General features: G+C 44.0%; 1 protein-coding gene across 4 annotated transcripts in view; it reads left to right on the plus strand.

The window, feature by feature from the left end:
- The window catches only part of LOC119436293 (CKLF-like MARVEL transmembrane domain-containing protein 8), a 111,369-nt gene extending 98,500 nt beyond the window's left edge, over positions 1-12,869 (plus strand). For all 4 annotated transcript variants that reach the window (XM_037703101.2, XM_049656775.1, XM_049656777.1 and 1 more), the window contains exon 6: positions 9,393-12,869. In XM_037703101.2, the coding sequence (XP_037559029.1) occupies positions 9,393-9,397 (5 nt within the window). In that variant the 3' untranslated portion in view covers positions 9,398-12,869. The remainder of the gene's footprint in view (positions 1-9,392) is intronic.
- Positions 12,870-14,679: the final 1,810 nt, after the last annotated feature.

Genomic DNA, 14,679 nt, shown 5'->3' on the forward strand with positions numbered 1-14,679 from the left:
AATAGCCTTGACTGCACCCCACAGAGGAAGATTATTTAGGAGTAGAAACTCCCGTCACCGCGGGCGCTCGCGTGCGACCAGATAACGTCACATTAGTATGCGCCGACAGGGGCGCATGCAGTGGCGGCGCCTTTCAGCGCGTCATGCAAGCAGCAGCGAAAAAACGAAAAAGAGAGCCGAAGCCCGGCGAGCTGCTCGGGCGCGTTCTCTTCGGCGGCGCCTGTGTCTCCTGCTCAAAGCAGACGCCAAGCAGACGACACGGGCGTTCGGCATTCGCTTCAGCGTGCACGCCGTAACATTGTTTTTGTGGGCCTTTAAGTCAAACAGCAACTGTTCTTGTCGGTGTCTGTTCGAGGCACACAGAACATCGCAAAGGGAACATCTGTCCGGATCGGAGACGGGTCGATACATCCTAGGACGACTGGGAGTTGACTCCGTAGCAGCCTCAGCAGGCAGAAAAAGGTTACCAGACGAAATAAGACGACACTTACTGGTGCGCCCCTTGCCCAAACACATGCTGGCCGGTAGACATGATCATAGACGCAAAGCAAGGGCCGAGGCACTTGACGAAAAACTCAAACATGACACAGAAGTGGTCTATGTAGATGCGGCCAAACAGGGCCTCCAAAATTCCATCATCTGTGCGGTGACTAGAGACGGTACCGTCCGAACTGCAGCATCCGTTAAATCACCCTCCACCCTAGAAGCAGAGGAGGCGGCCATAGCGCTAGCACTCACTCTCAAACCGAAAAAAGTCCTAAGTGATTCCAAGCGTGCCGTCACAAATTACGCTAAGGGACACATAGGCAAACATTCGAATAGTATCATCAACTCTCTCCAAACCGACCGCACCACAGAACTAGTATGGGTCCCTGCTCACTCGGGAAATGCCGGGAACGAGGCAGTGCACCAAACAGCCCGAGGCTTAACCAACCAGGCGGGGTGCTCCTCAGACTCGGTGGACTTCTGGAGCGAGCCAGTGACCACATTTAATGAACTTGCCAGATTTTTCAAAGAGGTTAGGAAAATCTATCCAGTTCCTAATAAGGAGCTACCCAGGGAACAGGCCACGATTTTACGTCAGATACAAACTGACTCTTTCCCCTGCCCACACAGATTGGCATATATTACGTGTGGACAGGTGGACCTAATTTGCCTAAACTGTGGCCAGAACCAGCTGGCCACCCAAAATCATATCTTATGGGGATGCTCTGCCAAACCCCCTCCAAAAAAACTACTGCCAGCTCCCTCGGAGGAAGCCTGGGAGGCCCTCTTAAGGTCAGAAGACAAGACCGTCCAAGAAAATCTCACGACCTGGGCTCTGCAGGTCGCCTCAACCGAGGCCACCTAGAGGCCAAGGCCTTCAAATCTACTGTCTGAAATTTTTTAATAAAGTTTTTTCCTCCTCCTCTGTTCGAGGGCCGTAATACTAACAACGCTGATACGTGCAGTGTACCCTTGTTCGGAATTTGCTAGCCTAAGATGGGGACGCAGATGGGACGCGTGAGTGCCGTCAGTAGAACTTGTGGAGGCGCGCGGCCGAACGGGAGCAACACACGTGACCGGTTGCCTTGGCAACCAAGACTACGATAATTTCTTTTTCGGCTGCCAGGTGCCGCCAGCATATGGCTCCATGGGCTTGTGACATTTTCTGGTCTCCGCAACTGGCGGAGTTTCCACTCCTAAAGGTTTCTTGCTCCGTGCTGCACCCTTAGTCAGCCAATATTGTGAATGTAATAGCCAGTCTTAGGGATGGGTGACACACTATCATTATTAGGCTTATGGCTTACCAACATGGCGGACATGATTGTAGTCAGCTTTGCGGTAGGTTGAATCAGTGTTTGATGGTGTCATCCTTGTGTTAGGTGACCTGCAGATGCACTATCAACAAAGGGCTATTGATCTGGCTATGGTTGCATGGCCTTAATTCATGTCTAGAATGGTCCCTAGCCATGTGCTGGAGCCTGCCTTTAACAAATCCACTGTTAATAGAAGAATGTGCTGTGCACATACCATTCTCCTTCTAGTCTCTTAGCTAGTCATCAAGGAAGGGAAAGCCCAGAGAGGCCTCACCTATGCCACACAAATTATTACAAGCATGATAGAAGCTTTGTGTTTTAAGCCAGTAATGACCTCTTGCAGCTAACTAAAGCAACAAGCAAAGAAAGCACTGTTGATAACGTGAGTTGAGCTGTGAATCTGGGTCCATGTGTTACTTCGACCAGCTCGGTATTGCTGTCTTGAAATCATGTTGGCCATTCCATGCTTGCGGTTGTCATATAGATTCACCTTTCTTCATATTGTCATATAACATTCACCTTTCTTCAGGGGCGAACAGCCAGGGAACGAGCTTGTGCCAAGCAAAAGTTTGTCGAAAACCTGTGGGCATAAACAAACCTTGAAATTATTCTCATCTTTAAGATGGAGAGCTGGGTTAGCTGGAATGGATGCATACTTGGAATGAGCCCTGTGTTCTGTGTCCCTTCTCCCGTGTTGCCATCGTTTTCATCGCTGATTTCAAGTATGCATTCTCAGCAGTTTATCACAACCCCTAGTGTTTCTATTTACAAACCTGGTATTGAGACCAGATTAGTGACCTTTCAGTACTTATTCTTTTTTGGACCTCTTATCCTTCTCAACCCTCTACTCACTGGTCATAGAGAAATCTCCTCCAGTACCTTATCTGTTTCTTGAAGAAAAAGTTCGCACAGAAAACCAGCTGTATTATTTTCATGTGGTGGGTGTAGTATGAAGCTTAAATTACTTTTTTTTCTGGTTTTTCATTTTGGAATATATTTCATTAAACTTAAGGAAGGGCTGCCTTTTAATCATATTGAGAGGAGGGGAGATGTAGCGGTGTGGTGGGATAAGGTTGGTGTATGCAGGTCTCTAGCGTTACGCCAACTTATAAATGTAAGAGCATGCCAGAAGATGTCAACATGCTGCTCCATGGTAAGCCTGTAGACCGTGAATTGCTCGTAAAGAAAGTATCCTCATATTTAAGAGAGAATCAACTTTGCACCATCCCATCAAATAAATATAGCAGTTTTGCCATTATCAAGCAGCCTTATATACAATCTGCTCCATTTTGAGTGTTGTCATGATGTTGCCTTCATGGCACCCAGGATCTCTGCTGTGGGGGGGAGGGAGGGTGAAATTTTGTAAGGGGGGGGAGCAAGCACTTTGCATAATATGCAATTTTCTTGCTTTAGCCAAGGGAATCCAACAGCAAATAAAATGCCTAATAATTATAATAATAATAATGACACAAGGATGACGACGACGTTTATTTCTTCAGCGTTTTACCCAAAGTCTTGAAAGAGCTTGATTGGGCCAAGAAGCCAGTCTGCAGAGCAGTGCACGTCAGGGGCGGATCCAGGTTTTTTCTGAGGGGGGGGTCAGCTTCTGTCAATGATGATGATGATGATAGTAGCCTTTATCATTTACCGAAATTCACCGTTTCTGCTCACGATAAACCCGCGTTTTATAGAGCAACACCTGTAGCCCGCCGTGGTGGCTCAGTCAGTTCAGGCATTGCGCTGCTGAGCAGGAGATCGCGCGATCGAATCCAGGCCGCGGCGGCCGCATTTCGATGTAGGCGAAATGCAAAAACGCCCGTGTGCTTGCGTTGTAGTGCACGTTAAAGAACCCCAGGTGGTCAAAGTTAATCCGAAGTCTTCCACTACGGCGTGCCTCATAATCAGAACTGGTTTTGGCACGTAAAACCCCAGAAAGAGGAAGAAGCCCTATAGCGAAGCCAGATATCGGTTTCTCCGAGCTTATCTGAAAAGGACGTTACCCAATACAGCCATGTGCTTGGTGGCTGTGCCTGATAATACAGTTTGTTCAAAATTAAGCTTTATGGTTTTCTTAAAATTAGGGACTGGGAGGCACGCGAAGACCACCTGTGCAAATAAGTTATGTGGCCAGGGAGGGCACAAAGTGAGATGATAATTATCGCTGTGAGCAGCCCAATTAACTAAAATTTAACAATTATTTTTTGTCGACTGCAGTAAATGGGTATGTTTGTATTGAAAACTTAGAGGCAGTCGTGTTTCTACACAGTATCAGTCGGAAGAATTATTATAGTGTGTTCGTGCTTCGAGATATCCGATTCCAAATTTTAATTGTACTGCGCAGAGTTATCGACTCAACACGAGAGCGGTTTATGCTTTGCGTTGCTGTCGAAGGGAGGCATGTTGAACATTTTTAGGGCATTGACATCTTGATGGGTGAAGTGTTGTCATGAGATTTGTGCATGACAACACCAAAGTTAAAGCGGCAGTATGAAATATTCGTTAGCATAGCTAAAAAAGGTTTCTGCTGTTGATGGTGCAGTTGTTGCTTTTGATTTCAATAAAAATTACAATATTTGGAAATCAGCAGTAACTTTATTTGCGTAGCCCGAACAAGGACCATGCCCAGTCGTCTAGTCACCATTACGCATGCGCACTGGCCTCCGGCTTCTCCGCTCGCGCCATTATCTCGGCATGGCAGCTGCCGCCATCTTTACAGGCTGCGCGGTCGCGTGTTACGACAGTGGTTAGGGGTTCTTCGATTTCTTTTTTATTTCGCCAGCCGTGAGGGGAAGGGGGGCAGTTATTATCTTTGCCAATGCCTCCGCCGCGTTGTCAGACTAAACGCTGCACCCAACAGCCGCATCACATCAGGGAGGAGCTTTGCGCCGATCCTCACACTCTCTTGCATGCGTAATCATGCGAACGACAATTAAAATTTGGAGTTTGATATCTCGGAGCATAGACATGCTAGAAAAATTCTTTCAAGTGAAACTGTGCAGAAACACGACTGCCTCTAACTTTTGAATACAAACATACACACTTACTGCAGTCAATAAAAAGTTAATTATTCAATTTTAGTTAATTCGGTTGCTGACAGCGATAATTATCTCACTTTGTGTCCTCCTGGCCACACAACTTATTTGCGCAGGTGGTCTTCACGTGCCTCCCAGTGCCTAATTTTAAGAAAACCATTAAGCTTAATTTTGAGCATCCGGTATATTAGCCTGTATTGTTTCTTAAAATAAAATTTGGGATGGTCTGTCGCAGGTTCGTTATCCATGCGTAACCACGGGTCCGTCTTTGGAGTTCTGTTGGGACACCTTGATTTCCTTAAGAATATTCTTTGTGTTCGGCTGAGACACCTTCGTTTCAACGCGGCAACCACTACGCGCTGGTTGTTTACGATATGCGAATCACCGCGTATGAAGACTCGCGACGCCACCTGCAAGAAGAACGATGTGGTGTAGTAGCCGTGAGCGCGAGCCAGCGTCTTCATGTTTTGTTTCCCACGCGACGTCATCCTTTTACACAAGGCGCGCATCTGCTCCCGTTTCTCTTACCACGCGACGCCATCCTAGGCCCGCGCGCTGGCGTTGGCCGCTGACGTCACGCTCCCCCACTTCGCAGCCAGCCCCGCTCCGCGAGAACGCCCACTTATATAAACGGATCCGGCGGCTTTGAGCTTCCTATACTTAATGTACGCCAATAAAACTGCGAAGTTACAATGAAAAACTTGTAGCGTACGAACGGTACTGTGCTCGTAGTGGATATTGTCAACGTGTAACTGTGATCACAATGAGTGCTACAGTTTTAAAAAAAAAAGTTGTCTATGCGTAGTTCTTAGTTTAGCTGTTAGTTGTTATTATTTATATATGAACACTTCAGCGAGAGATCTCTTTCATTAAGCAGGTTGGTCGCGGAACCGATGACACCCCAATGCGGAACTAAGTTGATCAGGCGCGAAGGCGCTCGCACGGACATCGGCGTGCTTGGCAAAAGGGACGTCCCCTAGTTCATTCGACGCCACCGACGGGACGAGTAAGGCATGGCCAGCCCCAGGAGGTCCAAGGTGTTCATGAGAAAAATTAACTACGGCAACTTCGGACACCACACCCCTACGGAGTACAACTAAGCTTGTGAGCGAGCTACCTTTACTTCTACATGGCTGATACCACTGGTACTCACGAAAAATAATTTTGAAGAATGCTGGTGGCCATATTTTTTTGAGAGGGCCATCCCCCTATCAGCGAGGGGGTGATACAGAAATCTGAGGGGGGGGGGTCAGGACATCCGGACATCCCCCCCCTGGATCCGCGCCTGGTGCACGTGGTCATCCGTTGAAGCTCTTGCCAAACGGTCGTGGCCTTGGGAGGGGGGTGGGGGGTGTTAGAACCCGGGTGGGGGGTGTTAGAACCCCCAAAACCCCCCATCGGTGTGCCACTGTTTCATGAGAGTTGAGGCAAAGGAGCTGCATTCAAAAATCTATTCAAAATTATTAGTGCAGAGTATTGAAAAAAAGTAATAAACTAAGTTTAGGCATATTATTTTTGGCAAAGACACACGAAGCTACCCTTCTGTGATATTGTATCTGAAAGAGGGTCGGGGCAAAAGGCTATAGCAATACCTCTGTGAGAAATGCAAAAGTTCTCGAAGGTAAATGATTTTTTTTTTTGTAAATTCATAATTCAGCCCAGATAATCGACTTTAAAAAAAAAGTATCCACATTGCAGACGCAAGGCATTGTCGATAGATGTCAAAATATTTATATTATGCTCTTCCTCATGATGAACTGCCAACCTTTATAGGAGAGTGCATTGATGACGTTGGTGAAATGGAATTCCAGAGCAGGGCATGTACCGATGCATGCAGCTTCACCAATTATCTTTTCACTATACCTCATGTCCACTTATGTCGTATGAAATGACGTCTACCTTCGAAAAGATGGTGTCTCTATTGCTTCTTGCATTGCACCTTATCCGAGTGAATTATTCTTTGCCAAAAGTGATAGTTGCAAATGCACATAGGTGCATGTCTTGAAAACATTTAGATTTGTTGATGACGTTGTAGTAGGGGTTCAAAGTGATGGCAGGAACTTCACTTTGAAGGCAGTGCAACCATTACAAAAGTTGATGGCTTGCTTTGATCTGCTTGTTCTCACTCACAAAATGCTGGAAGATAACCGTTATAAGGTTTCTTGCTATTGGGCAAGCTTTTACCACAGGTTAAACATGCTGGAAATAAGAGCTGAGAGTTCAGACATCACTGTTGCCCTATACTTTCGTGCACAGTGAATTGGTAAAACAGGGAATCATTTATGCATGTTTCATGAATGCCTGTGACATATCTTGCCACCACATAATGGGTGTGTTGTTTATACCTTGTTTTGTTGCTTCCAAAAGCTTGAATCCAGATTCCCTACATTACATCTTGTAGGTTCGACTCACATGTGAACATGTCTCTTAAAATAACACCAGTTGGAAAAAAGCTAGTTTGCACTTCCGCACAGTGGCGTAAGAATATTTCTTTCTGCCCTGGCATAAGCTTTCTGAGCTATCTAGGACCAGTTGCCCAGACTGCTTTATGGTTGTAACCAAAGCTGGTCCTCGCTATTTCAGATGACCAAAACACGATAATGATGGGCAAATTTTACTGTATAGTAGGTGCATGCCTACATGGGTTGGAGTGCATACGGCAGGCATTGCGAAATCCTGACTGGGAGCTTACTACTGTCGTTGAAAAGAAAAGTGTACAATCATTACATTCTACCGGTGCTTACATATCGGGCAGAAACTTGGACGTTAACAAAGAAGCTCGAGAACAAATTAAGGACCGCACAAAACCCGCCGTGGTTGCTCAGTAGTTATGGTGTTGGGCTGCTGAGCACGAGGTCGTGGGATCGAATCCCGGCCACAGCGGCCGCATTTCGATGGGGACGAAATGCAGAAAATACGCGTATGCTTAGATTAAGGTGCACGTTAAAGAACCCCTGGTGGTCCAAATTAATCCGGAGCCCCCCACTACGGCGTGCCTCAAAATCAAATGGTGGTTTTGGCACGTAAAACCCCATAATTTAACGACCACACAGAGTGATGGAATGAAAAATATTGGGCCTAACGTTAAGAGATGGGAAGAGAGCGGTGTGGATCAGAGAGCAAACTGGGGATAGCCATTATTCTAATAGACATCAAGAGAAAAAAAAACTCTTAACCTTGCACTCGGCCGTGCAACGCTTGAAACGGTGAAGCTGGGCAGTTGTAGCCCAGCATTTTCCGGAAGTGCGAACGAACTTTTCATCTTATTACTCATGATGATGATGATAATTTATTTTCGTGCATCTCCGACTTACGGCCATCCCTGCGCTTTGCATAGCGCAGCTTGCAACACCAACACCGCGTTGCAATGCCGACAACGCATTCCAGCAGACCCGATCCGTGAATGCGTCTCTCTCTCTCTCTCGCTCTCATAGCGCGCAAAACCTCTTCACCTCGCAGAGCACGAACATGCGAACACGCTGGCTGTTGACAAAGACGACACTCGAACGCAATCATATGGTTCGCATAAATGCATGTTCTGCAAGCATGGCTGTATAGCCTAGTGGATACGACGCTTGCTTTGGGAGGTACGCGGGTTCAAATGCCGCCTCGGCAAGAAAGTTTATTTTCTTTTAATTCTTGATAGTTTCTTGATACGAACCACAAATTACGGCTGGCCTAAACAGCTTCGCTGTTAAGAATATAGCTGGGCAGGCCATATAACGTGTAGGATGGACAACTGGTGGACCATTAGAGTTACAGAATGGGTACCAAGAGAAGGGAAGCGCAGTCAGGGACGGCAGAAAACTAAGTGGGTTGATGAAGTTGGGAAATTTGCAGGTGCAAGTTGCAGGGAGACACGTCCTGCAGTGGACATAAAAATAGGATGATGATGATGATGATGATGATGATGAGGCACATGCCATTACAATCATTTGTTCAGTTTGTCACTGACACCTTCAAGGCAATATCCTGGCACAGTGCAGCTGTGGCCTGCCAAGGACTTGTGATATACACCACCTGTGTTCTGCCTGTAAGGCTTATTCAACACTGCAAGGAAAGACCACTGCATATTTAGTTGGAGGTGGCATCTTTGCTTGGCTTGGTTACAGCCCTTCTATAGGTTGAATATTTGCTACTCTGATTGCAGCAGCTAGGGCACGACTTAGTGGTGCAATGGTGCCAGCGAAAGATGAGTGAAGCCTGACTTTGCCTAGCTGATTTCTAAATGTTTAACTTCCACTTTCACAAATACAAGTACCTATTGGTACTGAAATTATGGTTACTGATCACTGACTAAAGGAGCATTACAGCAACAAATGTTGAGTTTCCTTAAAATAAACTCGATTTAGCAAGGCAGTCACTGTGTGTTGTGTTTTTGCAGGTTTCATTTGTTCCTCTGCTACCTGTAAAACAATAACTGAATACTCGGTGTCTTTTTTCTTTAAGGACACTGTATGTCTAGGCAGTCACAGTGAGGTGTGGCTGTCTAGGCAGTCAATGAGAATGGCGCTGTGGACTGCAATATAAATTTTAACATACTGTCTGTTCTTTTGTGCAGAGTGAAGAAAGGTGTGGAGACGAACCTTGCGAGTCATGCATTCGGCACTAAAATGGACGGCCACTAGGGTGTCAGTGATGGGAGGCAGCTGCTGCAATGGGAAACCAAAACAGTGAAGAAGAGGAGTGGCACTTGTCATACTTTTCTTACTTTGGCTGTATCACCTTTTTCTTTGTGTTTACGCATATTTGAGGGCTTTATAAATGGGAGTGTGCTAGGAGGAAAACTAAGTTAACATTTCGCAGTCGACATATTAGGAGATAAGAAGTTTTTGTAGCGCTCACGTCTGCTGTTTTAATTTTATCTGTCATTTGCCTGTTTGCTTCATGATTGAGAAAGACTTTCAGCTGTTGCAAATGAACAGAGAAGTTTTCAGCTTATCGGCTGCTAAGAGCCGATATGCAGTGCTCCTGCACCCCTCTATTTGTAAAAGAGAAGTATAGTACCAAAGTATATTTTTTATTTGCTGCCACAGGGCATTGTAGTGTTTTATTTAAAGCCTTGCATTCAGGAAAAACAGTTGCATTCAGCACAAATGTTGAATGCCCTGTTTTTGATGCATGGAGGCACTAACATTTTTTTATGTGATTGTGTGCAAATGATCTTTTATGCACATTTTTGGCATCAGTACAAGCATAAAATTTTATTGGAGAATATTGATATGATTGTTATGTATATAAGTGGTCTATAAAATGTCTTTAAAATGTTATGTGGCCTAGCTTGCCTTGTGTAGTAGGCAAAACGAATGACATCAGATATCTTAGTCTGAAACTGTCGTGAGATACCTATTAGGTTGTGTGCTAAACTGCTGCACTGTGAATACGAAAGCAGCAGTTGCATTAAGGCCTTTAGTTCTGCATGATTATTATCATTATCCTTTATTAGTTTGTGGCAAGGGTGCCTTGCAGCTTTGCTAATATTGATGCTTTGGAACTTGTTAGTACTTGCTGTGTGTATTGCACGCAAACTACTGTCCTGAGCTGAGGCTGCACATTTACATCTTCAGAGGTTTACTATACTTGTACTAATGTTTGTTTAGTCTTATATTTAGCCCTGCAGTGAGCATGGCCTTGACTTGTATAGCCCTTCACTGTGGCGCTCTCATGTAGTACAAAAGCATCAGCTCAAGTTTTGCCAACGCCCTGATTGTCCTCCTCGTAAGCTGTTCATGTAGACGGTATGTGACAGTTTTATCTGTATGTTACAGTCACTTCCTTTTTCTTATTTTTCTGGGGCCTAGATGTTGTTAAATTTGTGCATATTTCCACTGCACATTCAACAAAAACTGAACAAGCATAGAGTCAGTGATGTGTTGCTTATGTTCAATGCCTTGTTCCTCTCATAGAAATTATTTACACTGTGTACATTGTTCTCTATCTGCAGTATCATTGTAGTGATATATGTGTCCTTAAAGTGTTTCTGCCTTTCCATTACCTTGGATGTGTGAAAATGCAGTTTGTGCATTCATGTTACATCCACTTTAAGGCCTGCCACTTGCAGGGCATTTTGCAGCGTAGCACATGCTGCGTGCCATGAATGAATGAATGGCCACTGCAGATGGCACCACTGTAAAATATACCATTAACTTGGTTTACTGTTGTTGAAATTTATTTCTAGAGAATGCTTCTCAAGTTGAGCTATTTCACACACACAATATAATTCAAAATTTATAACCCTTTTACTTGTTTCACTTCTGTTATTCTGTTCAAATGCCACTGCTTGTCTACAGACTTGCTGAGATCAAGGTATTCGGTCACATATGCTGGGTTACCTTTTGATCTTTTCCTTTCTACACCTTTTATTGATTTATTCAAGGCAAACAATTTGGTATTAGATATGGCGATATTTGAGGACTAATGTAACTGTAATCTCTAAGCTCACTAGCCGGTGAGATTTCTTTTTCCTCTCATTCTTTTATTGCCCTGATATGTCATTTGATAAGACTGCTTGTCTAGTGGTCTCACTAGGCTGCGACTTTTCACTAAGCAACCTTGTTGCAACATTTTTGAATCGTGCCAAGGTGTCCACAAAATTCTTGCTCTTCCTGTTGTATGAGGACACCCTGAGCATGTTGTTTGTTGATTGAATTGTGCCATAACATATATAGCAGTTTGCATCTTGGCTGTAACGTTGGAGACAATGAACATGAATGTGCCACATGACTGGCAGTAGTAGGGAGGGTTATTTTCGTATGACATGGCACCCAAAAAGTGTTTTATTTAGAATGCTGCAGTGCTGAATCTCTCGCTGAACAACCTGCATGCTCATTTGCACTTGTTCCCAAATTGCACTTACATCCACCTTCTGTCAGTCTGTTGTAGTTGTGCCAGGCCTACAAGCAACGCACATACCAAACCTGCTTTGTCTGTGCTAGATAGAGCATTTATCATTTATTGTTGTGAAAATGTGTATGGATGGCAACTATGTATACATGCAAGGATATCTGGGCTGGTAGGGCGGTTGAAAGGATGCCCACATATAAGTAGCTCCTTCAGGAAATGGTGTTATGTGTAAAACCACTGCCAAATGGGTGGGAATGTGTTTGTGTGTGTGTGTGTGTGCATGTGTGGACACAGTGTTGGAGAAAGAAGCCACATTACTTGGGGCCGTAACATCGAAGACTTTGCCAGTCACCTGTTTCTTGTGCTGTTGATTATCTTTTCATCACTGGCATGGTTAGGTTCATGTTTGTTTCTCTCATTTGTGACCTTGCCAGAAGTGTAGCCTTGCACTGTTGAAATTGTATTGGTTGACTTGTGTTACAACATGAAATGCGTGTTTTGAACATACATGAAAGATCAGTGCTGACGCAAAGAAAATATCAGGCATTGTTAAATGTAATGTCTCTTTTGCACGGCTTTCGTATCTTGAAGCTCTTTGTGCTCACTTAGTTTTCAAGTACTAATTTGGCGTGTAGAAGCAAATGCAACTTCATGTTGTTCTAGCTGGTGAAAAGGTGTCATTATTTGATACAATTGTTGTCCATGTTACTGGATTACGGAAGTGTAGTAGTTTGCCATGGAAAAATACTTCTCACTTTGTTGTAAATTGGCCCTGGTTTAAAATCGGATTTAAGAATAACAGGTGTATTGCACCTTTTGGCTGATTGGTTTAATGCCACAGACGTGGCAAATAAAATGCCATGTTTGATCAGGTTCAGTGCAGCACCTGTGAGCTGTTGTGCTTTGCCTTTTTCCAAAGACTTCTATCCATAGCCTATCCATCCATACACGCATGCACATCATACGTGTGGTTACAACATAAACTGCATTATTGCTTCACAGTTGTCAATGTTTTTTGTTCACGTTGTCTCTGTTCTTGACGTCTTAGTTGTGGTCACACTTGCAGCGTATAAATGTTGCAGAAATATCTGCTCTGCATTGTACATGCTTCAAAAGCACTTGTATAGAGTGCAGTTGTTCTGAATGGTTCTGAAGCAACTTTAGAAAACACAGTACATTAGGAAATGGTCATTGTTGTGTGTCTATTTATTGCTGAAGTGCTGTATTGTGCCCAAAAAGCAGTTTTGTTAAAAGCACTGATGCACAATTTTTTTAAACGTGAAGAACATGTTGGAATGAACGCACTGCATGACTAAAGGAATAGATTCCTGAAGGAATTTTTTGTAAAGAAAGTACTAATATGATTGGAGATATTAGGAGCACAATGCTGAATTTTACCTCACTGTTTCACCTTACTGTTCACTCAGGGGAGGCTGCTCCAGTAAAAATGTCCCGCCTATCGCACCTCTCTTTCTTCTTTTTTTTTTTCTTTTTTAAAGACAAAAATGGTTCATAGTGAGTTACCTCCACTTTTCCTTATCGGGTATCTGGACTTCTAGCCTTTTTTTTGTGGACCAATCCCCAAGATAGTGCAGTCTAAAAATGTGGGCCGATATATGTGCTACTGGGTATGTGCCCCTGGGGCCACTTGTCGCCATGATGTTCCTATATGTGTGTATATGTATATATATATATATATATATATATATATATATATATATACAGGGTGTTTTTTTTTTTTAGCTGCACCAAATTTTTTAAATTAGACAAATGTCAATCTTTGTCACGTTATGCTTACCATTCGACTGTACGGATTGGCGGCCTCTAGATACAGAGCAATTTCAGCACTTACGTGCGTAATTAGCGAAGTTACGCTAATTAATTTTCTAATTATCAACAATATGTGGCTACAGCAAATGAGTACTTTCGGGCCCGTCCTCGACACTACCTAGCCCAACGATCAAATTTTGAATAGCGGAGTTCACGTGGAAGCTACGCGAACAATTAGTTCCCCTTGGCCGGCTGCTTGAAACTGAAACTGGCCGCAAAAAGAGCGTCTGTTTCGTCGATGTTGCCGCCCCCCTGCCTTTCGTCACGTCCTCGAGGTAAGCGTCGATCCGGCCCAACGAGCAGCTTGCATTATCTCCTTGCTGTCTGGAAAAAAAAAAAAAAAAAAAAAAGCACTTTGCTGGTGCTTTTTTTTTTTTTTTTTTCTTTTTAGCAGCACCACTCCCAATTCTAGCAAGTGCTGACGACTGGCACAGGGTCAAATGCCTCCGAGTTTACGGGCATTTTATAAGGCGCAGGTTGGAAAGGACAGCTAGTGGGAATTACTCAATTTTAACATCAGCCAAATGCAATGTGCATTTGCAATGTTCCAATATATCAAATTAACCCAACTTGGTAAGAAATATATGTGCATATCATTATGCAATATTCGAAGATTAAGTATTCGAAAATTTGGCTATTCGCGCACCCCTAAAACGGAAAAAATGAAAATTCTGCGTTTTTTTTTTTTTTTTTTTTTTTTTGAGGCCATGTTTATATAGCCTACTCATTCATTCCCAGTTCCGGAAGCTGCTCCGGGAACTGCGGCAGCAATCCGCACAAGATAAGTAAAAAAAAAAAAAAAGAATAAAAGACGTCGCAATGTTCGTTGCAAATTTTGTTCGTCGAAGAGAAAATAAACCTTAGACGCCTCCCCCCCCCCCCCCCCCCCCTTCACGTCACTGCTAGGGGATCACCCATCACTTCCACCGTTCCACAAGGGTCCCCGACACATCCGCGGCTGAGAACCAGTAGTACCACACATAAGTGCACAGTAGCTCACATGCTGATGTTAGCTTTACAAATCTGCTTGTTGCTATTGCTTGCAGTTTAATCCTATGAGAATAGAGAGGGAGACAAAAACAAACACTAGTTGAAAACAGAAAAGAAAAGGCAAATTGTTGTGCAAGTTCTGGTAGGCTGCCCGAGTTGTAAAATTCCTTACTCCTCAATAGGTA

This window comes from Dermacentor silvarum, chromosome 1 (genome assembly GCF_013339745.2).
Source record: "Dermacentor silvarum isolate Dsil-2018 chromosome 1, BIME_Dsil_1.4, whole genome shotgun sequence".
NCBI lineage: Eukaryota > Metazoa > Arthropoda > Arachnida > Ixodida > Ixodidae > Dermacentor > Dermacentor silvarum.